General features: G+C 40.1%; 1 protein-coding gene across 12 annotated transcripts in view; it reads right to left on the reverse strand.

The window, feature by feature from the left end:
* CADPS (calcium dependent secretion activator) overlaps positions 1 to 25,897 on the reverse strand; it is a 358,046-nt gene that overhangs the window by 74,627 nt on the left and 257,522 nt on the right. For 4 of the 12 annotated variants that reach the window (XM_026650419.2, XM_026650413.2, XM_026650410.2 and 1 more), the window contains 6 exons: positions 24,403 to 24,504; positions 23,222 to 23,285; positions 22,390 to 22,513; positions 19,112 to 19,129; positions 6,877 to 6,983; positions 167 to 323 (listed from right to left, as the gene is read on the reverse strand). In XM_026650419.2, the coding sequence (XP_026506204.1) occupies positions 167 to 323; positions 6,877 to 6,983; positions 19,112 to 19,129; positions 22,390 to 22,513; positions 23,222 to 23,285; positions 24,403 to 24,504 (572 nt within the window). Of the gene's footprint in view, positions 1 to 166; positions 324 to 5,595; positions 5,605 to 6,876; positions 6,984 to 19,111; positions 19,130 to 22,389; positions 22,514 to 23,221; positions 23,286 to 24,402; positions 24,505 to 25,897 lie in introns of all 12 variants that reach the window. The other 8 variants (XM_026650412.2, XM_026650411.2, XM_026650409.2 and 5 more) reach the window with 3 other exon arrangements.

Genomic DNA, 25,897 nt, shown 5'->3' on the forward strand with positions numbered 1-25,897 from the left:
TACGCAGCAATTTTTCCCTAAGGTAATCACAAAATTAAACGGATACATTTGTTTTAAAGTACCACCCCATCCTGGTTTTCTGTCCAGTATGGAAAAGCCGGAAATAGCATCAATAACCTGGCAGATTTGCCCTATCAAAAATACAGGGTCAAAATACAATACATACAGTCAGCACGGAGGAAATCATTGAGCAGCTGAAATAGTGGAAAGCTGTCCCACGTGTCTGGGGGTTGCACCTCTAACGCAGCGTCCATATCCACCGCAAACAATGACAGGAAGGTTTCTGCATGTTCAACCATTAAGTCTGACCACCACGCAAAGGCCTTAAAATGTGGTAGAAAAAAATAATAATAATAAAGAAATGTATTAGCTCTATTAAAGCACAGTCAAGGAGATGAGACCATTTATCGTAAAAACAAATGTGCATCCCAGGGAAAACCAGCTTTATTGTAAAGAGAACAGTGCTTTCAAATGTTAGCCACGGCATGTACAGTGCAAATCACCTACCATTTTGATACAGAAATGTCTCATAGCGCATACATTCAGAACTGCACTGTACGAATAATCAGGTGTAACATGACAGGAAAGGTATGTCTGTTCAATTTACAATAACTCACTAAGATTTTTCTTGAATCATGCTATTTACTGGAGGAGTCAACTAGTTCTTATTCTAAGGTATAGAAACTGGGAGTTTCTTCACTGTGTTTGTGGGTTTTCTGCTACGTTTTTCAATGGTTTTTCAATGTATTTGGATTTGCTATTACTGTTCATCTTGAAATGCTAGAAGCCTGCACTTTCATAGTCTTTCCTAAATCTCTTATCTAGAAATATTTCAAGCATCACCAGTAAAAATTACTACAGCACCTTTCATTTTACATGGTTAGGTATAAAGCTCTTTAAACTTACTAGCATTATTTACAACGCCACTTATTATGAAAATGAATTTGTAACCAATTTCAGAACTATGTTATAGACATGTCAGGATACCAGTCTTAAAACATCAAAATCAAGCCAGGACTTTACTGAGGCAGGAAACATATATAAACTTGAAAACCAAAAAATATCAGTGAAGTAACTCATTTTCATGCACATGGGTCCTTAAAATTCACTGTACAGGTTCTCTGAAGTGACATTCACATCATACATGGCTCAGATGCGAATGTGTTTCAAACGCAGGCATGCGTGTTTAGTAATCACTTCTGGCTGGGAACATGCAGTATGAGCGGTGCTGTCAATAGGACCGTGTGCAGTAATTTTTAGGTGATAGGAAACTACTCAAAGATTTAAAGTGTCTACCTAAGAAATATCATCCCAGACTTTCCAAGAGAAAGAAACCTAATAAATAGGCACCAGACTAGAAAGATGGAACAAAGAAGACTGAGAATAAATGTGTCAATTTAAAGAGAATGTTAGCCAGGAATATGTTATTCCTGTTAGCCAGGAATATGTATTTTTGCCTCCTGGAAGGAGTAAGTTTCTGTCAGACGTGAATGGACAGAATGGATTTCTATCTTTCTTAGGGCTTGCATGCATTGAAGTTCTGCCATTGACATCAATGACAGCAGCATTTGTTCATTAATCCCTATTATTGAGCTTGTTTTAGAATGTTGCAGAGCCTAACGTTAATCATCCATTAGACTAAGGAGGGCGTTTTGCCATATACAGGTACCTGTACCCAGAGCCGACAAGGGGGGGGGGAAGCCGGTACAAATTACTGGGGCCTGGTGGTCCAGAAGGGGGCCCGGGGCCCGGCTCACCCCCCCCATCAGCCTGTTTAGCCGGTCCGCCCTTGCTGGGGGGCCCGAAAAAATTTTTTCACCGGGGCCCGAACCCGCTCTTGGCGGCCCTGCCTGTACCTCATAACAACATTCCTGCCAACGGCAGAATCCCTTGAATAGTTTCCCATTTGGTCTCCCTTGTACTCAGCTTCCAGCTACACAAGCTACAAAGCCATGGGACTGAGTCTCCATTTCACTATCCCAATTTTATGCCACTCTAACTCCACTGACCTCAACAGAGTCACACCAGCATAAAACCAGTGGAAAAGAGTAAAGAATCAGGCCAACTGTGTGTATAATTGTATAAGTGTGGCCTGCCTTGTGTGCCAGCACCAGGGAATGAGGGGCAGGAAGGTGTGCCCTTAGCCCTTGCACTGGTGCATCATAGCACCATTTCCTGCACTCGGAGGGAAGCAGGCTCTGCAGAGCAGCTCCACTCCCTTGCTCCAGTGGGCAGGAAGAGGAGAGAGAGGGTGGAGAATGGGAGAAACCTTAGCTCCAGCCCTCCGCCCCCACCAATTAATGCCCAGTAGCAGATCTGTGCTGGCACGCTGGGGAACACATGCTGCACTGGGTATAGATCTGGTGCAGTTTCACTTCCTCCCTGGAGCAGCACGAAGAAATTCTCCAACTCAGCAACACGCAGCCCCTTAGTCTGGGCAGACTGCAAACTGACATCCATCACACGCGCCATCACTGAAAAAAAATCTGCCCCCATGGATGTTCAGTAAGCCCAGGGTCAGATGCAAAGACCGTCTTGGACTTTTGCTAACGTGATTGCTGACTAGTTGTTCTACGACTGCCATGAACAGTGCGAGGCCGCTCAGCACCGCTGAGTGTGAACCAGTGCTGTTAGCGGCTCTCTCTGGGGTTCATGTCCAAAAGGGAGAGAGAGAGAGATGTGAAAATGCTGCTTTGATGTGATGGTGGGTTGGATATTTTTACACAATATTCTCCAACAGCGAGATCATCTGAAGCAAAAGTGGCAGGAATCAATTCTGCTTTCAACGTCTGCTCAAATTTTCTCCAAAGGTAAAAAACATAAAACCTATGGTGGTTGACAGTGTCCCTTTAAAACAATTTTTTAAAACTAGTTTGGAAGAGTTGATACTTGCGATGCCACATTTTTTCTGGCTAGGCTTTGTTTCTTAAGAATATAAAATGCTGTCCCCTTGCCAAGTTATTAGCAAATGGATCTGAGTGCTAAGAATCCTATTAGTAACTCTGTCCATGAAGATGAACAAAATCACTATTTTGGGGGGAGAAAAATAATATTTTCTCCAACAAATCCCAAAATATTTATTTAAGAGTGCTGCAAGAAAACCTGCTTTCATGAGAAAGAATTTTTTTTTAAAGAAATTAACAAGAAAATCTATATGTGATCACTTGTGAAAAACACAGTCATACTTTTATTTCTGCTGGAATTATCAAATTCTACCTTCATAATTATCCAACTCATGTCTGGGATCCTCCCACCCCTTCACAGCTAGGCACTAATTTCTTGAAATGAGAGAAGTAACATTTCATCACTCAAAAATCTCTTTCAATTTTATCAACCATCTACTTACCTGCTTTGCTTCAATATGATTTAAGGAAAAAAGTGTGCTTTCTAGACAAACACACCTAATATTGTATATCTTACACACAGATACACATGTATATATGCATATCTTCAAAGAGTTAAAATACATATATACATATACATACATATACATAGAGAGAGAGAGGGCAAGATTAAAGATACATGAAGGCTTAGGTCTTATGACATTTACAATCATTCTTCCATGTGGAGGAGAATCAACTTTGGAGACACCTGATGAGAGAAATGACATGAGTCTAAGCTCTCATGTATTATAGTTGTGTACATACTGTACAATGGATGTTTCTTCTGCACTTTTGTCTGGGCAATTTTATTTCTTATTGTGACTAACAAAAACAACTTAATAAAATATAATTTCTCCAAGTTAATATTTTTCAAATTTTTCCCATAGGGTAGTGGCCATTTGGGGGCTCTCAGATTTGTTTTATGAGTCTGTAATGTGTATTGTTGGCATGTTTACATGCATTCACATGCTAGAACAAAACGGACTAATTTCAATGTGCAAATGCTACTGATCCTGGCATTTCTCCAGTAAGTGACAACTTCGTTTTCTTGAGGGATATCCAACTAGACATATGAGTCATCTCTATCGTCGTGGGTGGTCTTTACTAACTCCAGGTGAACAGAAAAAAAAAAAACGCATGTGAAAACTGATTTGGAGTAATTAAGCCCACAAGGTAGACTTAGTTACATTGATATAAGCAGAAAACGTAGACAGAAAATCTTGAACTTAACCGTGAAGACTTTTTTCGACCATATGTAAGATACTGAGAAGACATTTCTAAAATGTCACAGTGCGTAACACTCCTGATAATTGAGCTTACATATAAATATCCCTGCAGGTGTCTCCTTTGAGTACAGTGCAGTTATTTGGCAAAATCTCATGAAATCTCAACAAGATATTGCACAATAACAAAGGAAATAATGTGGATATAGTTGTACATACCATAAAAGCCACATGATAAAACCACATTCAACCTATTGCTTTCCTCATTGGGGTGAAATTCACCCTATGGGCAGTGGTCAGCACAATTCCTTAAGTCCCACTTAGTATGTCTACACTGCAATTAGACACCCAAGTCTGGCCCGTGCCAGCTGATTTGGGTTTGGGCTAAGGGGCAGTTTAATTGTGGTGTAGACGTAGGCTGGAGCCCAGGATTTAGGACCCTGAGAGATGGGAGGGTCCCAGAGCTTGGGCTGCAACTTGAGCCTGACCATTTACACTATAATGAAACAGCCCCTTAGCCCAGGTTGCGTGAGCCCAAGTCAGCTGGCACAGGCCAGACTCGGGTGTCTAATTGCAGTGTAGACAGACCCTTAGACCCCTCAAAATAAGACTTTGTGTTGGCCCTCTGGACAGGGATGAATGTCACCCTTTCAGATCATCATCCAAAGTAGGAGCAGAGTATACATGTTCTCCTCCTATTGCCACAAACACGCGGTCTCTGATTAAACCCTTCTGTTCTGAAACCATGACGCATATTTTTATCTTCTCAATGTAGCGGACAGAACACATGCCCAGCATCATAGCCACTTGCCTCACAACATACTGCCATTATAAAAATAACTAGCATTAAAAAACAAAGAGAGTTCTTTCCTTACAGTGTGTACATAGAATATATGACGGTGATGAGTGGAATAAAGTATTATTTTCTGTAGACAGTCTATCACAATTCACATGTAGCTCTGTGGCATTCTGCTCTTTCCGACTCTTACAGCTAGCCTCCCAAATAAACGAAAATAAAGATTATTTCACTCTTCACCACAGTATATTCTCTCTCTCTATATAAAGACTGTATATCTACTACAGTACACACAAAGACAAAATTAAAGGAAGACTATTGTCACCCTAACTGTTTATTACTTATTTCATAATTGCAGTGGTGTACTATAGATCAGGTAAATGCAGAACAACATAGGTAACAACAGGCTGAGGAAAGATTCCAGGCAGGTAAGGGTTGTGTTGGGATGTAACTGCAGTGCTTGTAAAATATACTCATTGTTACATGCTTGGACTGGATACTGTCCCACATTTACCCCTCTGTGGGGGGCTACCAATTCCACAAGCAGTCACTCTGAAGTTGCTGTTACATTCCTTGGATCAAAGTTACAAAGCAAGGATAACCCAGGTAAAATCCCATTAGGAAACATGGCACCGAGAGGGCATGCACGAAATATGACAGGAGGTGACTCATTTCATTCAGTTTAGTCACATACCTCTTTCCCCTGCCAGGATCATCCAAGATTGAATGAACAGTAGAAAAACAGGGAGGAAATTTAAATATGCAATCAGGCATTAGTTGGGACTCGTGGATGGTTGTGTTGTAGAAATAAGTTAGATTGTACTGTAAATTTAATATACATCAGAATGATTTTTTTTCGGTGATTGTGACATTATTTATCAAATTTATTTAATGCAATATATATATATATATATATATTTAAAAATGTGAAGGAGAAGAGAAAATAGTGAATGATTGTAACAATACTAAAGTTATAAACAAATAATGGTTAAATCTGAGTTTGAAAATGATCAGCTTAACGACAATTATCACAGAGTACTGGATTTGCAGAGAACTAAGGGCCTGATCCTGTATATTCTTACACACGTGTAACTTTACTCATGTGGGTAGTCCCACCGAGATGAAAATCTCATGACATCTCATCAATGAGGTTATATGCCTCAATGCAATTACTCACGTGTTTAAGTGGTCACAAGATCAAGACCTATGCTACTGAGGTTCTCATATATTTTGGATATTTTAGTGATTATGGATTCCCTGTTTAAAAGTCTTATTAAAACAAGAATCTTTCTGCTAGACGGCTTTGAAGAATAAAGCTATTTTTCATTTTGCTAAGTATTGGATAACCTATATATTCAGTAACAGAGGACAATTCATTTCAGCCACAGCACAACCAGGATACTCCAAACAGGCTGAGAAAGGCGTAGCTTACTGAAAAGTCACAGTGAGTAAAAGAAGATCATCATATCCAATGACACAAGTAAAAAAGAAACAAAAAAATTGTTAAAAGAATTTTATATAGAAAGAAACAGACCAAAAATAGCGTGAACATTTGTGGTGCTTTTTCTTTGCTACACAAATGGTGACAAGGGAATGCTGTTTGGATGGGGTTGAAACTGATTCATTTCATTATGCTTGGAAGTATAAACATGACTTTTTGGAAACCCATGACCCTTCTTGAAAGTGGACAGACTTTATATTGTGATTAGTCCGGTGGGTTGGCCAGATTCAGCTCTCACTGACGAGAGCAGAATCTGGCCAATTTTGCGTAACCTCTCCCCTCCTCTAAAAACTGACTTCCCCAAGTTTATTTTTTCTGCAATTATATTTTGACAGTTATTTAAGAAGACCAGGTGGCTTTACCAGTGATATGAAACCACATGGTGTGGTTCAACATTCAGCACAGCGAAATGGACAAAGCTCTCCAAAACCAACAAGATCCTGTCCAAAGTCATGCTAGAGCCCTGCTACTCACCTCTGCATGGTGTTCTTCATTCTGCTGTAGAACTTCAATTACCAGTTCTGCCAGACGTATTGTATCTTCTAGCTTTTTGGCAGGAGTGACTAACCGGCCTACATTTTCTGTAGTAGAAGAACTTGAGTTAAAATGGAGTGAAACACGAGAGGCTAGACGTATGGCCAATAGATTTAAGTGGAAAAAGTTCCATAATAGTTAATAACTCTAAAAATCTTTTCATGCAAGTGTTAAATGCTCTATAATTAGTACTGAGCAAACCGTAAAGCCACATTTGTTATTTGTACTATGAAAACACAGTGCTCCAGCTCTGAATTTCAAAATACTATATGAATTGTTTTACTTTCCATTTTGTGTTGGTGACACTTTATTAATTCAAATTAATAGAACAGCAAATTCCATAGAGACAGCATCTATCTATTAACAGAATGACAATATGTATCTTTCTGGTTAGACTGTGCTATTATATATTTGACGTACACATAATTTTTAGAGTTTTGTTTAAATGGAGCTTTTAAAAAAATAAGTTGTTGAATATAACAGTGATACATTAATTTCAATGATATACAATGGGTGCGCTTAAAAAGATTCTACTGTTCTGAAAGATTTTACCCATTTAAGAGATATTACTTATATATATAATGGGGAATAAAATAAAAAGAAATGTCAAACTTGTAGAAACTTTATACGTGGGCCCAACTATATAGAATAAAAATTGCAGGTCCAATTCACCACTGGTTACTCCTAGATATAACTACACCGAAAACAAGGGAGTTATGCTTGAGTAAAGTTGGAAGGACACGGTGGTAAATCAGACCATGTGTTTATAAGTACAGTTTTATGGGAAAACATATTCAACTTTAAAGCATAAAATCCCTTAAATAAATCACACATGAGTTCAAATACCGAAGGAAGGTGGAGAAAACGCAGAGCTATTTCATACTATCTTGCAGTATTCTCCAAACCTTCTAAAATGAAGTCAACCTAATGCTTATGTACATCTTATACTAATGCTTATGCATCAGTATATTAAATGTTATGTACAGTAGACAAACACCTTTCGGAATATTTCATTAGAAATCTGAATAAATAAATAAATATATAAACCCCACCACTCATTAATAATCCAGATATCAATGAAAAAGTCCAAGGAGCTGGGCAAAGGCAACAGTGGCTACGTCTGCACTAGCACTTCTGTTGGTAAAACTTTTGTCAGTCAGGGGTGTGAAAAACACACCCCTCTGACTGATATAAGTTTCACTGATAAAAGCACCGGTGTGGACAGCGCTCTCTTGCCGACATAGCTACCGCTGCTCGCTGCGATTAATTATGCCAATGGGAGAGCTCTCTCCCATCAGCATAGAAAGGCTACACGGGAGAGCTTACAGTGGCTGTGCCACTGGAAGGCCTGTAGTGTAGGCAGCCCATGAGATGGGTCCCTAAGAACAAAAACCAGTGGCTCACAGCTGTGAAAAACTGACTTAGGGCTTGTCTACATGGGAACACTCAGGAATGTTAACCCGAATTCACTAAACATGTGAATTTAAAGTGGATAAGTTAAACTGCATTAAATCCCTCTGCAGGCACCCTAAAGCCATGCCAGCACTAGCGGGGCAGAGCGATGGCACCGTAGCTATACTGCTGTAGTGCCATAGTGTGGATGCTTCCAACAGGGACAGAAGGGGTTTGCCATCACTGTAGGAACTCCATCTCCCTGAGCAACAATAGGTAGGGTGATGGAAGCACTCTGTGTCTACCTTGGGGGTTAGGCTGGTAGAGCTATAGTGTGCAGGGGTCTGAAACACAGCTGTAGTTATGTTGACCTAACTTTTAGGTGTAGACCAGGCCTTACAGAATTAAAGTGGTGTAAATGCAGTTTAACTAATCCCCAATTCAGCAAAGCACTTAATGGCCCATCCCAAGGCACTAGACTGGGATTTTCAAAGGAGCCAGAGGGAACCAGCTGAAATTCAACTGGAGCTGGCTGCCTATCTCCTTAAGATGCTGCAGAAAATTCTAGTCGTACCGGATTGACTTAAACACGAACTTAAAGTTAAGCAAAGATGTAAGTGCTTTGCTGAATCGGGGCCTGGAAGAATTATGGAAGCTGTTTTGGCCCCTCTGAAGTCTATGGGAGTTTTGATGTTGACTGTTAACAGGGCCAGGATTTCACCTGAAACTTTTTTTGAACACATCCCTATAGTTAAATGGTTTCTCATTAAAAACAATGGTCAAAATTTTCAATATCAGAAGCCTAAAATTAAGGACCTAAGTCCACAGTTAGGCATCTATGTCGGTGCCTTGAGTTTTAAAAAAGTGATGAGCATCTAAACCTAAAATCAATGGGAGCAATAGATGTTCGGTTCCTTTAAAAATCAGATCATTTCTATTTATGTGGCACCAAGGGCCCCAATCCTGTGAAGTAGTTTTTGTGCAGATGTTCTGATGGGTTGGGCACTAAATATGGACTTTAGGGTCATCCCCTGCTAGGGTGATCAGATGTCCAATTTTATAGGGACAGTCCCGATATTTGGGGCTTTGTCTATTACCCCCTACCCCGTCCCAATTTTTCACACTTGCTGTCTGGTCACCCTATCCCCTGCCCCAGTTTGAAAAGTGTTCCCCATGTTTCCTTTCACATATTTTCTCAAGGCAAATACTGAATGGAGAGCTAATTATTAACTTGTCATTCTTTCTTTTATCCATGCAAATGCCTCAGCAGAGACAGCGTTTTTCTTTTGTGCAATAACAGGTCACAAAAACCTTCCAAAATACATGGGTGCTTTCCCCACAGCACTGAAGTCAATGGGAGCTTTGACATTGACTGCAACACAAGCAGTATAAATCCTGGTATGGTTTGTTCTTTCATTCGTGGCAGTGATCTGCTCTCAAACACAACTAAAAGACAAAAGTGTTAATAAGAACAACTGCTCAGAGATGCTGTCTTTAAAGAAAATATTTTGCTTTATCAACTTTGGCAGCCAACAGATGTCAATCTTTTTTTTTTTTTTTTCTTATTTTAAATATTTCCCTGGGTAAGTTACTATACATCAGAATATTCTGTTGAGATAGCTGGAGCACTGACAGTTAAATGAAACGTATACCATATACTTATCAAACATTTCATACAACATCGTTTAAAGCTCATACATATTCATCGTTATCATGCAAAATGTTATGCAACAACAATGTTATTTTGTGCTGACGTTGATATTTGAAAATGTTGCATATGTCAGACATTGCTAGACAGAAAATGTGGACATTCTGAAATAAGTACTACTATTTCTACGTCTCTAAAAGCCTACTTGGTTGTGCTAGATAGTTTAAAAAATCCTTACAGTAGAACTAGCTTCCTAATATTAAACTAAACTAAAACAACGAAAAAACACTAAACTAGAAGACGGTTGAATAAAAAAAAGGAAAAACGGTGACAGTACTTGGTGTTTGTCTAGGTATGCCTTTGAGCATCTGATTGATCATGTTAGGCTGAGTTTGAATGGATGGTGATGGCCCAGCCGGTGGCTTACGTTTAGGCTTAGCTGGACGAGCTGTTTGTCAGTGATGGAGAGAGACACACCAAAAGTAAAGAGACATACGACGTCATAAACAGTGACTAAAAGATGTAAACTTTGAAAGAAAAGCAAGCAGAAATGATAAAACACAAATGGAATAAGCTCCTTATCGTTACTTGAAGTATTACACAATTATAACACCATTTGACAACAAACATTTTAGAAGTCACCAGATTCTATGATGTTACAGTGCTTTGCAATCAAGATGCTTAAAATTCAGTGGTATGCTAATTGTATTTCATGTAGCCAAGTGCAAAAAGGAGGAGTTTAGTATGATAATTTAAAACTTACAGGTGTGTGTGAGAAATCTGAAATAATATTGCCTGGTTTTTGCACCCTATAATGGTAAGAAAGGTTCCCTATTGAAGGTGCCCCAATGACTATTGTGAGGTTTAATAGCGAAACAATGAACATAGGAATTAATTGCTTTGCAAAGACCAATTACAGATTTCAGACTTAAACACCACTGTTGGTGAAAAGGAGCTATAAAATATTCTTGCATTCTTCGTGCAATTTAAACATGTAAAAAAATCTGTCACTTTAAAAAATGTGTGGTTTCTGATTGTTTCCAGCTCATTTAATTATTTTCAACTTGGAATTCTAGTGGCTTTTATATTCTGGGTTGAATCATATATAAAACTTGCCAGCTCTATCAAATATGTTACTTGCTATTCCAAATGTTAGAATACTGCAATCAGGACTTGACCCATCTGTCATATAGTTTACAATATCAGCATAGCAAAAATTCTATGAAAATAGCCTTTCCTTCTGCATACACATAGACAAATCATATATCATGAATATACTGGTGCTATAGTTACCGTTATATTTAATAACACATTTTTAATAGCCCAAGTACTGTATTGTGACTATTTTAATTATTTTGTTTGTAAGGAATCTGGCATATTTATCTGGACATTCTGTTGCCAAAAGTTCTTTCCATTTTGCTTGCATTTTCCAAGGGAGGGGGTAAATTAATTTGGCTGCTGGTTTACACAAAGTGGATTTGTGGTTGCTTTTAATTCTGACAGTGTTATAGAAATTACCAGGGTATAGACAAATATATTCTCATAAACCATCCATTAAAGAGTAAAAGTTTCAGACACACATGCCCTGCATTCCTTTAAGATGTTAAATGATTTAATGTAGAGCCTTGGCTTAAAAACATTATTTTTTTCTGCTAGCAGTTGAAACAAATCTATTCAATCAACTCCAGAAACAACTTGATCCTTATTTGCCATCTACCAGAAGGGCCCCTTTCTCAAAAATGTTCCGTACACCCCCCCACCTAATGAAAATTATATGCCTTTAGGGAATGATACTACAGATTTTCATTCGGATTCAACGTTTCAAGAGGAAGTCAACTCAGCTACATACTGATGGCCCTTAAATTCAGCTCACATATTTAAAGAGACTATTTCACAGCAAAACATTACAAAAGGAAGTTTGCATAAGGATCCCAGGATGGGAGGTAATTCTAATAGACAGCTACTATACCTTGGCTCCCAGATGCATCCATTAGCCATGTTACGGTAACACCTCTCTATACAATTTACTCTGTTTGGTTCCCATAATGTGACTGGCGTGTCATAGAGACAGACAGTTTTTCAGAACAGTACCAAAGCCAGAGGAAAACTGCATCCAGGAGAAGCAGGCAGTTCAAGTCCTGCAGTAATCTGACCCTGCATAAGCCTCAAATATGTTTCCAGCTACTGCACTGCCAGCAGCTGAAATATCTATGGATTGTTCCAGACCTAGATGCCTACAATACCCAGATGAAAAATATATTTCAGGCTTTATTGGCATCTGGATCCTGAAGCTGTTGAACAAGCCTGGATAGTACAACCTCAATGGTTTTCTATTTTTGTGGAAGCGCCAAAAGCAGAAGAGGAGAAAAGAAAGAAGGCAGTGTACAAAGATACCTAATGGTGCAGGCCTTCGCATGTCACTATTAAAATATACGTGAGACGGCTTAAAAGAGACTTTTGTTGCGTGGTTGTCAGCAAATTGTCCCGGTGGGTGAGTGAGAGATTCCTCATTCCACCAAATACACTTCAATCCTGCCCAGCATACTGCAGCCTTCTCTTGGGGAGAAACGACCACACCCAATTGTAACATGTGATGGAGTGTGCCATGTATGAAGGCAGGTTCATTATGGTGAGGCCAAACAACTCACTGAGTCACCAAGTGTTCGATGCTTTTATTTCTTTTACTTTTTAAGAGCCAAATCCTGGGCTTTTGCTTGAAGTCTGAGTAAAGCAGCGGCTGCAGGGCCGGAATCTCATCACAGCAGCCGGGAATGGCTTAGCTGTAGTGGTTTCTCTTACCTTTTGGATCAGCAGGAAGAAATCTCATCGCTACTTCTATTCTAGACTGAGACTTTTTGTGTTACTTCCATCTTTGCTGGCCCTATGATTGTAACGTAAGGAAATTAAAATTTTTTTTTGGCCCTGATCCAAAAAAGCACTTAAGCACATGCTAAACTTTAAGCACACAAGTAGTCCCATGACTTTCAATGCCACTACTTAGGTAAAGTTACACATGAGCTTAAGTGCTTTGCTGGATGTGACTCCCAGATAGCTATATATGTACAACCTTATTTGATTCCTTGAAGTTTTTGGGTTAATATTTAGCACCAGTAATTTGCTAGAAGAACAGCTCTGGATGCTTTAACATTACAACGTTCACTAAATTCAACAGTACTACGGCAATTTTTTTTCAGGGAGGCAGATTTAGTTTCACTTGATTTCCCCCAACACTTTTTCTTCCCCATTATTTTTTTTATTCCATTCCAATATTAATTTGCTTTAACCCGAGAAATATTTTATCGTGTTCATTAATGTGTGTCTGACTGACTTACAAATCTGAGTTATTAACAGAAAGGCATCAGCCTGGTGTTACTCACTCACTAGCTGGCAGATTGTTGCCTCCCAGCTATTAGCCGGACAAATAAGAAACTTATAGGGCCTAGTCTGGCAATTGGACCACTTGTAAGAATATGAATTACTTAGGTGAGTAAAGGTTGCAGGGTTTTCTCCCAGGATGCTGTATACAGCAACTAGTGTAACAGACACATTAAAAAAAAAGGCACCGTTATTTTGGGTACATACTTTCTGTAATATTTCTTGGGTGCTACTCACTAGAGATGGTAAACTCTTCCAAGCAGGGTGATGGATTTGTGCATGTGTAACACTGACAGACCCCAGTGGGTGCTGTGCGGGATTGAACCTGGGAACCTCTGGAGCTAAATGCATGAGCCGCTACTGCATGAGCTAAAAGCCACATAGCCCTTAGCTAAAGCTGTAGAGCAGACTCATTAATCTCTCTCTAAGTGGCCTCGGTACCACTAGATGGGACAGAGCACCACACCCAGGAGGCATGTGGGTTACGCATGCAACTTCTGAGTATGAGACCCACAAACAGCCATACCGGTAAAACTTAGCGACTACAGAAGGGGAGTGAGAATGGCTGAAGGGAATTCATTTAAAAATGCTAATATTTATTAAAAAACAATGCATGTTATCCACCCAGCTGTAATTATAAAAAATGAGTTTGGCAAAATGGCCTCTTCTGCGTTTCTCAGCGGCCGTATTTCTCTCAAACGAATGCCTTACACATTTGACTCTGTGAGCGCTGAACTGTGAGACATTCCGGGATTCACATTAGTGGAGACCAATAATGCTTGGGGTCTGCCAGGCTCCCTTGTGATGGCCGCATGCCATTCAGCGCAGGGTGGTCTGGCCCTCCTCCCCAACACGATTCATGCAGGCTATGGAATCGTGGCGATCCGCCTGCCAACACACAGAATACGGTTATCTCTGGTGACACGGCAGGAATACAACGAGCAAGCTCAGGAAAGGGGACAGGCAGCCCAGGGTTTAAGGTCAGCACTAGGCCCCTGCACCACTCAAGCCCTATTTTGAGGACTCAGGTGGCACTCATGTGGTGCTTAGGCCTCGTGCTTAGCCTCATCAGTGCTGGATGATGCCCCAAAGAAGTGGAGCGTCTGCCAATTACATCTCCTCCCCACTTCCTTACAAATATATTGCTGAGCCCACCCTCCCCACACAAAATCAATTCTGAACTTCCAAATAATGTCAGTGACTAAATGATTTGGGGCCCTTCCTCCCCCTGGTAAATGCATCCTGCCCTAGCCCCAATAGCTCCTGGTCTGTAATTCCAACCCCCACTGCTCTAGAAAACGAGCAGGCAAGCCCCAACCACTCCCTACCCTCTCCCTTCTTGTGGGTCCTGCACCCCTTTCAACTCCTCGCTAGCCCCTGGCCAATGCCTCTTTGAAATCACAGGCTTCCCCTGCTCATCCCTCCCCCTGCCTCAGTTCTGGGCCCCTGCTGCTCCTGAGAGTCTGGAGGTATCTCAGGGGCTAGAGGCCACCAATCTTCCCGCCCCGACCACATCCTAGGCTGCTGCATTGTAGGAGCTAGATGTTTCCAAATACTTCTCCCCTCCACCAGCCCACTGTCTGCTGAAGAGCTGGTCAGAAATTTTGTTATCCTTCTCCTCTGAAAATCTTAACTTTTGGGGGGAAAAACATAAAAAAATTAAATTAAGTATTTTGAACAAAAACAGAAAGAGTTTGGTTCTGAAATGCCACCAGAGTGCATTGTGGGAGTTATAAGTTTGGGTGCATCATTCCCCCATTCTCTTCTATAGGCCAGGCCCCTTGTTCAGACTACATTTCACATGATGCTCCATGGTCTCCCCGATTGGTGGGTGAGGAGGTGCATCGTGGGAGACATAGACCGGCTGGGGAGCCCTGTCCATAAGGAGAATGGGGACGTGAGGAAATTGAACTACAGATCCCACGGGTCACCATAGCAGAATATCTGATTTGAAGTACTTTGGCTTTGACTGAAACGTGAAAACGTGTCAGTTCTGGGGGCTGTGTGTGTATAGAAAAGAAAATTCTGTGGAAAACGGACACTTTTCATACAAAAAAAATGTGTGTAGCTGACAATCCGGTTTTCCATCGAAAAACAATTGTATGGAAAACTTTCGGCCAGCCTGAGGCTCAGCCGCTCTCCCCGTGGTGCTGCTGGAGAGAAGGGGAGAAGCACAGCATCTGTCACAAGGTTGTTTTGAAGAAGAGATGAGATTCACTTGGTGGGACTTGGAACCATTGACTCCCTCATCACTAGCCACGGCTGCCCTCTGCACAGGGGACAATCCACTGACATTAAACAGTGGGGGAAGGCTTTAATGGGATTCCCCTAAGTGACTAGTGAGAGTCTTAGGGCTGGTCTACACTTGGGGGGGGAATTGATCTAAGTTACGCAACTTCAGCTACGTGACTCACGTAGCTGAAGTCGACGTACTTAGATCGACTTACCGTGGTGTCTTCACCGCGGTGAGTCGACTTGCTGCCGCTCCCCCGTCGACTCCGCCTGTGCCTCTCACGGCGGTGGCGTACAGGAGTTGATGGGAGAGCACTTGGGGATCAATTTATCGTGTCTAGACTAGACACGGTAAATCGACCCGCGCTGGATCGATCGCTGCCCGCCGATCCGGCGGGTAGTGTAGACATACCCCTAAAGAATAAACAACAGACACAAAAACAGTGGTGGAGGGGATGGGGTTTCTTCTGCTGCATGGAGACTGAGAATATTTTAAGTAAAAAATATATTAGGAGTTGGATTATAAATTGGTGTTGGTGTGTGGCTTGGAGATAGGAGGCCTCCAGGAATCAACCTGTTAGTTCAAGGATACAATGCTGCTGTTAAGAACCCTGGCAAAGGCTGATCAGAGGCTGCAGATAAGAGTCACTCATTTACATGTTGTCTCGAGTCTTGGGGCGAGAGCCAAAGCCCATTAAAGCTGATGGGCCGCCTTTCTATTAACTTTGGATCAAGCCCACTGGGAACTGAAGAAATTTGTATTGGCTCCGCTCTGAATAGTAATCCCACACTACCAGCAGACAGTCCGCACAGCTCTTTGGAACACGGACTCCTCGAGTAAGCGCAAATGCTATTCCGCTCCTGCCCAGCAGCGGAAAGCAAAAGAAACACCTGCTCTGGTCATGGGAATGGGGGCTCGATGGGACGGGCAGGGAGTGACGTCCCTCCTCCTTGGGGATCTTGTTGGATTGGAAGAAGGAAGAGCAGGGCTGCCTGTCTCTCTATGTTGCTCATTTCTCTTCTTGGCTGCCCTGAGGAGCCTCTTCCCCTCCACCAAGATGCTCTGACTGGGCAGTTTGAGTGCTCTGCTGGGGTCACCGCTGGCTTGCCCTCTGCTCCACATGGTGGGGAATGGGGCATAAAAAGGGCGCTCCCAGCTCTTGGCACCATTTGGGCTGGTGCCAATCTTCTCCCAGCCCCATGTGCTTTGAGCTTCAGCTGATCACCAATAACATCAGGAATGGTTTTGTGCTGATTTGCCATTGCTACTGCTATGGAGGTGAGCCAGCACAGGAGTCTGGTTTGCAGGGACCATTAACAATACGTGTCACCCATTGACAGGGACTGGGCTAGGCAGTGGGGGCGTCTGTTTGCCTACTGTGGACACAATGAAGAACCCATTCGTTGGAACCTTGCTTCCTCGGACAAGAGGAGGATAGAGGGGAGGGGATGAGGTTAACAGTAGCCCAATCCCCTTTTGTGGCGAAGCATTTATAGTGCATTGGACCAGGCTGTGCTGTTACATTGTGGCTGACCTTTAACTGCATCATTTATGCCCATGTCTCATTCTCCTGCTGCGTTTGCATCAAACACACCTGTTGCCATTTGCTGCTGCCACCTGCTCCCCTCCTTTTCTCACCTCCACTGTCCTCCTCAGAAGAACCAAGTACCAAAGACTAAATCCAAACAGAATTATACGAGTACTGTGTCCAAAAAAACTGGAGAAGTAAGTTTATTGTAAACTATTAATTGCCAAGTAAAACAATCTAAATACCCTGGGTTGGATTTGCATTTGCAATAAAGCCACTTTTACACCACTATAGCAGTGTCACATAGTCTTGGTGTAAATGAGAATCGGGCCCTTTAAATCCTCAGCACTTTTTTGATGACTGCCCTGCATTTCACAATTCTTGTACTCCTGGGATGCTAGGCTCCAGCAATTCCTTTCTAAAGGAACAATGAATTCTCAATTCCTGTAAATAGCCAGAGGGAAACCCTTCCAGGGCTTTGCACGCCTTCATCTGAGTTTTTGTTTTATTAATAATTAACACAGATTATTAATCCTGAATTGTTTTAGCATATTATTCTCTTTAATGTTCTATTTAAAACCACACATTATTTCTAAAGGGAAGAGGAGAAGCTAGGTGCACTTTGGGAAGGAGTCAGGAAATGCATGGGGGTGATGTTTGGTGAGGGGGGGAGTTATGCAGTTATTTTCAGTATCTCAATTTTATTCTTGCTCGAGAGAAAGAAACATTTAGAGCAGTAGCATTCACATTTGGCCCCCATTTAGTTAAAATAGGTCAGGGTTCCGTGAGGGAAATAGGATTTGGCTCCGTGTGTCCTTCGCTGGGTTCAAGCAACATAAACCCTGTGTGTTTTAGGTAAATGGGGCCCTCTGAAATGCCCCATCTAATTTCCCTGATATTAACCAAGTCATAAGTCTGTGTCTAGTCATAAAAAGATGATGGCCATGGTCCTTATTTTACTGATACACTGGGATCTATGCTCAATTAAATCCAATGTAATTATTTGTTATGGGTGCACCTGAAAATATCATATACTACTTTTTTGGGGCGTGCTTCTTGTGGACTTATATAAAGAGAAAATCCATGCTTTGTTTTCTGAACAATTACTTTTTGTTGTTGTTACTAGGGCCTGTTACCAATACCACAAATATAACAAAAAATGAAAAGATACTGGGCCAAATAACAGAGGGGCCACTCCTAACGCTATTAGTGAAAGAGGCGCCCCCGAGCCCAGAGCAGAATTAGGCCCAACATGCTGTGTTTCTTTTTAAAACCAATTTCTTTCTAGAAACAGGTTTTGAAATCGAGTGTATCCTTTTCCACAACACATAAATACCGACTTAGAAAAAACCCCTAACAGTTCAGATCTCAAGAACTTTCAAACGAAGGACCCGGGTATGTAACAGTAATGAACACATTGGCATGTTGCGACTCCAGAATCACTCCTGAGAAGAAGTCCATTTTAATGGTATTTATCTGACCTGCACTCTTGTTTCATTACATGTTACCAACATGTTACGAACAAAAAAGACAAACACGACTTCTGTCTAACTGTAGTGTTAGTTACACATTAACAAATAAACCATTTTCTCCCAAATAGGGCATAAAACAGAAGATATGAAAAACAAAAATGAAGATTAGTTTAGTTATAAATGTGCTTATTAGGTGATTTACATGAAAGGCCAAATCATCCAAACTTTTTTCTGCCAAAAATTTGTTTTAGTTCCTTTGGAAAACAAGAAACTTTCTCTTCACTATAAATAAACCTCCATATTAGGTTGTACCTTCACTATTAAATACTTCTGCTCTACACTATATCTTAAGGGAGAAGTAAAAGATAGTATGTATGTTGAGACAGCACAAATTAACTCCTTAAGTATTATTGTAACTCCATCTCCAGTCTATAGGAGTACATATCTTAAGGAGCTATGAAAAAGAAAACAAAGATAAATATAACTCAACAGTCCTAGCAATTGATAATACATATACAATTGTTCACCTGCATCCTTTTGATTCTCTATATGAAAGAGAGAGAGCAACAAGGAGAGAAAAGAGAGAAACAAGAACAGATATGCAGGATTAATGAGCAAGTGGACCAAAATGCCCCCCAGTTATGTGTGATATATGACATTTGAAAAGAAAATAAGTTGCCCAGTGACTCCCACCACCAAGAAGCATGGTATCACCAAAAAAGACTCCTTTCACAGAGGTGAAAGAAAATGCTGCACAAATAGAAAATCAGTAAACTTAGTGAACTAAGCTCTGAGAACATACACGAGCTCACCAAGCAACAAGTTCATATGTTCCACCCAGAGCTTGGTGTAAAAGAATAAATAAAATCTAGAAAGAGAACAAGGAAAGCATTTCTGCTTGAGAGATAACAGACAGAAGACATGTAAGATCTGATGTACAGAGAAAGGACAGCTTCATATGATCTTATACACAGGATTGTTTAAAGATCTTATACACAGGAAAAGGGACGGCTTTTTCCAAATGTCCTTTATCTGACCTCTAGCTCATTGTTCCCCAGTGGAGCTGCTACCTTTCCATTGTGTACCAGTGACAAAAGCACTTTACAAATTGGGGTTACACAGAAGCAAAGTAAAAATGCATTCAGGTCACAGACATAAAGAATAACTGAAAAAACTTACAAACAATCTGAGTTTATCACAAACAAATGGCTTAATTGTCTAACCTGTTTTAGGCTGATAAAAAGTGACTGGACTTCTCACACTGGGTTTCACAGACAGAAGCAACAGACAAGCCAATGCTAAAAGACTTGAAGCAAGGAAAGTGAGTTGGTTTGGATCTGGATTTTCTTGAAGTAATGAAAACAGAAAGAGTGAAGACAGCATGGAGAGGAGGGTGGTAGGTACTCACGAATGGTTAAATCCATCACTTGAGAGGCCAAGCAGAAGACAGGATGCTCATACATTTCTCTCTTTTTCCCTATAAAAGAGGATTTGGGCATGCAAGAGGCTTAGGTCAGAGGTAAAGAGGTTATAGGTCATAGGTCAGAGGAAAACTTTACATTAGCTTAAAAGGAAAATAGCTGTAGAGTATTTTGGGATACACACAGGATAAAAGAAAAAAAGGAGATTTAAAATTGGAAATCTACTGGATTAACCATTCAGCATGCCCATGAGTCACAAAAGAGGTTGTGACCATGATTCTAAAGGTTTATTTTGAATTGTTTGCAAGAATATAATGATCAAAACATCATGAATAAAGGGAAATAGAATTCTATTGATTTAAGGCTCCAAGATACTAAGGATTTTAGCCTTCAGTATCTAAGGCTTTTACAGGTATTTCTTCATAAACATAGCCTCAAGCAGTGCTGTGACCGATATTTCCTCAGCTGTTACAAGTATTTCTTAAATGTTTGGATATTCAAATAGAAGCTTTTTAATGTCAAAATCATATTTGTATAGAGAAATGCATCACATGTAGATAATTTATTTTTTACAAACTATTTTAGCTTGTAGTGGACTATGCTCATGAGCGAAAACCTGATGCATGCAGCTGGTGGATGTTGGGTTGTTTGAATTAACAATCCCAGCATGCTTTGAAATTGGTGTCACAACCACTTTTATAGAGACAATATAGAAAAGTGGCTGTGGCCAATCACGAATAAGGAAGGAGAGAAGCAGAGGAGAGCAGGTAGTGTGGAATGAAGTATTTCTCTGAAAAGGTAGCTGGAAAAAAAAAAGTTTGTTGCTTCAAAGTATTCCCAGACCTAAAAGTCACAGTGCGAAAAAGAGGGCAGATAATTAACACAACCAAGAAGAATTGAGGCACAAAAGGAAAGTACACACTAACTGTTCTACTTTGGAAGTGAATGCATTTTTACTTACAGATCATAAAGTTTGTTTTTGCATAGATTTATCTGAAAGAAGAGAGCAAATCTTACCAACAGGTTAGTGATATTTACACAGAGACCTAGGGAAGCCAGCATTTGGTAGAAGCATCCATCAAAACAAAAGTTGCTTTTTGATTCTGAGTCCTTCTCCGTCGTCAAGTCTATTTCAACATTGCATTTTACAGAATACACCAATTAACATATCCTGTGAAGTTGAGTACTTGGATAAATTGCCTGATAATACAGTGCTTATTAAACCTTCAATCCTTCTCTATTTTTGTCACTCATTACCAAGTCAAGAGTTGATAAACATCCTTTTAGTGCCCAATTCTTAAGTGTTTCTCACTGGATGCATAACAATGAATTCATTACCACTGGTACACAATTTGCATTGTCAGACAGAAAAAATAGAAAAAGAGAGGACATATCATGTACAGAACCGAGAAAATTTGACATATAATAACCCAGGCCCTCATGTAAACAAGGGCTAGGAACAAATCGGATGGTGATTTTTTTTTCTTTCAGTAATGTCTTAGAGGTGTACAATGTGAATCTAGCTTTAGTAAAGCTTTATATTTCACACACAACGGAAGACCAAAATCCAGAGTAAAACAATTCTTTTTGAACATACAGCTTTCAGTTACAAGCACTTGTAAAGTTGTGTAGGAGTTTCAAATTGCTGTATAGCAGCCAACAAGGTAACAATGAAATCTGATTAACATGTAAAGAACTAGCTGATCATCGAGCTCCAGCAAAACACATATCCTCCAGCAAGTTTTAAAATGTCTTTTTGATGGCTACATGTGTCTCTGGTCACCAGTTATTATTCCCCCATAACTTAAAAGGTCAATAATATCAGCTATGCTGGATTTAGAGTGACAAGAATGAAATCTGATGCAAGAACGGGATCAACTGATGACTTCCACTATTCACAAAGCAAAGGCAGTGAAACACATCCCAGAAAAAGACATTTTAAGTTGGCTACAAACAATTAAGCAGAGATAAAACATTTCTTAGCTTCTTATATTTTGATTGTTCCCTGAACTCCACTGTCTCAAGTAATTAGCAGCATTATCCTTTTCAGCTACAAACATGACATCCCATGTACTTCTCATTTTTTTTAAACAAAGACACGAGAATGAATGCTGTACCAAACGCGCAGTGCTCAGAAGAAGCTATGATTCTGTTAACCATTTCATCGCTTTTTCCTAGAAAAAGAAAGATTTCGCTAACCTCTGCTCTTAATTCTTAAAAAACAAACACCACAAATACATTTCCTAGCCAATTCCATATTCCCTTTGACTTCAGTTTTATTGTCAAGCACATAAATAGTTAATTCATTGTTTTAAATAACTGCTAGCTATAGTTCCCACACAGAAACATAGTAACATTTTAACACCATAAAGTAATTGCCTTACCTTCAATTTTGGCATACTCTGATAGTCTAGTATAGTTGACTAAAGCAGCTTGCTCCAAGCATTTACGGATGACTGTTTTTACCTCCTCTTGAGGGACAGGAGTAACTATGTCTTTCATCAGAACCTGGACATAAGAAAAACTGATTTGTTGTGGCACACACATCATTGATCTTTTTTTGTTTGTTTGACAAACGCATGTGTACCCAACACTAACCCAGTGTGGCTATCTTTCTCTATGTGGCTCACCTCTAGTGGCCAGCCTACATAATAAAGTTTAAAACTCTTAGTGCACTTGATCCCTTTGATCAAGCAGCAGAAACTCACGCTTGTAGATCCAGAAGTCGTAGGTTCAGACCCCACCGGTGACCCGACCAAAGGTGTCACTGCAGAGTTAATTCATGTACTTTTTCTGCAAGCAACTACTTTATTCAGTGACATGAAGCTTTTTAGAACTGTTACTCATTCAGACAAGTTTTCAACATTACATTTAAAGGGTCTGATTGATCACCCCATTATACCAGTTTTATGCCAGTATAATTCCATTGAATCCTCGTTCCTTAGTTTGCATCATCTTGGGATACAAAACTGGTCTAACTGACTAGAGAATTAGGCCCACAATTCATAATATTTAGAATTCTCTGTACATTGCATTACAGGGTGTAATTACAACACCAAAAATGTACTCATGCCCATGAACGAGCAGATACTGTAACGTTATCTAATTCAATTTGTGTGTATATCTATGCATAAATCTAATTGCCACATAAACTCTACTGTATGATTGAATAGGAACATAGGAATTTTAACCTGCCTTTGTTATTGTGATGCTTACCCTTTCCAGTAGGGATAGAGTAGCTTTCAACGCACCTTCGGGTCGGCCAAATGGAAAGCAATACCTAGAAAAACACCCAATTTTAAAGATTAACTCAAATGCACATGGGCAAATATACCAATAAGCTTAAAAGTGATCTGATAAGAAAGACTGGGTGGCTGGGCGAGGGCTTTGTTCTCGCTTCCCTGAATTAGGCCTCTACCCGTCAAGTGGCACCATGTGGGCCCAAGAGACGGGATCAAGGCCTGAAAGAGTAATTTTGATCAGGTGCCTCAGTGGGATTGTTAGGAAATCTCAGAAATATTTTCCATGATGTGCTCCACAGCCCAGAGGATATACCCTTATGCTTCAAGCACAGGGAAAACTAAATGCTGGATGACTACTAAGGGCTGGTAGATCTGCCACTTTATGAAATCTGGCTGCCAACTGGGAGGGAGAGTGGCTACATCTACTAGGAAGGGGTTACATATCATCTCCTTGCAATAAAAGGAAAAAGGGCACTGACAAGGACAGGACCAGAAATTAGTGATCTCATCATAATCACATAGGTCATAACTAATTGGTTATGCTGACTATTTTATTTTTGAGAGTTGCAAGCTAAGAGTGGTCATGGCATTGAGTTTGCATCGAGAGTTACATCATCTCTCACCTTGAGAATTGGGGTTGACCACTGTATGAAAAGGCTAGTTTGATAGGAGGCAACTCACCTCCCTGCTTTCAGATTGGTGATATCCATTATTCCCAAAATTAAACCATCCATGAAAAAAACCCTGCCTTTCTTTGTACTAGGAAGAGATGGGAGTAGATAGCAGAATGTGTTAAGGAGAAGGGGATGGGAAAGAGGAAGAAATAAAGATCACAGGGTCTTTAATTATTTGCTTAGAACTATTTAATTGTCAAATATGAGTCCTCTCCTTCTTGCTGTGCCTATGTGGGCAAATTGAGTTGAAATACCTTTAAAAGGTTAAGCCTTCTGTTTATCAGCTATGAACATATTCATGTCTTCTGCAGCTGCAAGTTTTGGCACCCTAATGTACCAAGTTATTTTACATTGTGCATATTACTTATGCAGAATTATAATAAGCTGCAGCCTTTGAAATCTAAAAGACTCATCTTTTATGGGATGGAGTCTTGAGGAAATGCATCCTCTCTCGCTTTAAACCAGGAGTCTCTGCCTTTACCTAAAATGGGTGATCTGATTCTCCAGAAGCAAGCGAAGCCGCTCCTTGATTTCTTCAAAACGTTCTTTCTCTTCTACAGTTACAGTTCCTATTCCATCAGGCCTGAAGGAAAAATGCCATGAATGACTCAAGCTTCACCTCATGACCCTGGTAAGTCATCTGTACGGCAAACAAGATATTGCAGTTTTTGGAAATGGATGTCATCGACTATTAGATCCAGGATATAGTGCATGTGCCATGCAAAGAAACACTAATGGATAAAGCAGCGTGATTGTTTAGAAAGCATATCTCAGAATAAAATAAATACTCATTTTAAAATTACGGTATGCATGTTTTTAAATAGTGAAATCACTATATTTTTGTTTACTGCAGAAAAACCTGGAAAAATGTAGTTCTCTCTAAAAATACACACATATATGTGTATATATATATATTCACAGATACATATATAAATACTACAATGGGAATGTTCATTAAGTAAGGACTGCCTGTAAGTCCTGTTTGGCTCAATATGTTATTCATTTCTACAGAAATAATCATATTCACATTTATCAAATTTAAAATATGGTTCACAGCATAAAAGAATAGTGACGATAAACTCACGTACAAATGGAATATAAAAATACAGCACTCGTTCATGTCCACTGAATCACTTTACAACATTTTATCATGTAAAAGGAAGGAGCACACACTGAAATATATGCTCCAAGATCAATGTACATTTTGCATTTCCAAAAATAATGTCCCTTTTCAGGAATTTAAGAATTTCATAAAAGCTAACACATTCCATCAAAGCAGCTCTTCAATGAATATTTGTTACACTTTTATTATTTTGTTAATGCACAGGACTGCATTATGAATAAGGCAGCCACAAGTAGCTACCTTGGGGTATTTCCCATCTTTCACCGAGCACAGTGCGCATGCAATCATCTCTTCCATTCTTCACCTGTAATGTTGATAGATAATATGGAGAGTCCCTGTGCCTGATTGTGCTTACGTTCTGTTTTTACATCTTTGAACTCTGCTGATTTAAACTGACTCCTGATTTGCACCAATGTGTGAGCAGAAATCAGCATCCTCTGCACACATGCCCCCTTCTCCCCCTCCCCAGAGAAATACACGCCACAGCATAATCGCTGAATTGGGCTAGTCTAATCCATTCACCAAAGGAATCAGCAACCCAGACAATAAACATCACTAGTTTCTATTATTGACAGGCAAAGTATACAGATTTGTGTATTACCGTGTAGCCTATATCAGCACAGTCTCTCTTTAGGTAACGTAAGATGTCTTAAAATTGAACAAATGTTCTTCCTTAAAGGCCTCCTCCAGCGTTCAGCTTAAGCTGTGTAAATCCTTAGTACTAGACTAGTTTGGTTATACAAAAGGCTTGGCAAGGGATTACGCAGCTTCTAACGAACCTCCTGTCAGGGGTTAATTGGTTAGCTTTATTTTCCTTTTAAAGAATCAAAAGGCCCTAAACTAAAAGAAAAAT

The sequence above is a fragment of the Terrapene carolina genome, unplaced genomic scaffold (assembly GCF_002925995.2).
Source record: "Terrapene carolina triunguis isolate 2854851 unplaced genomic scaffold, T_m_triunguis-2.0 Scaffold89, whole genome shotgun sequence".
Taxonomy (NCBI): Eukaryota; Metazoa; Chordata; order Testudines; family Emydidae; genus Terrapene; species Terrapene triunguis.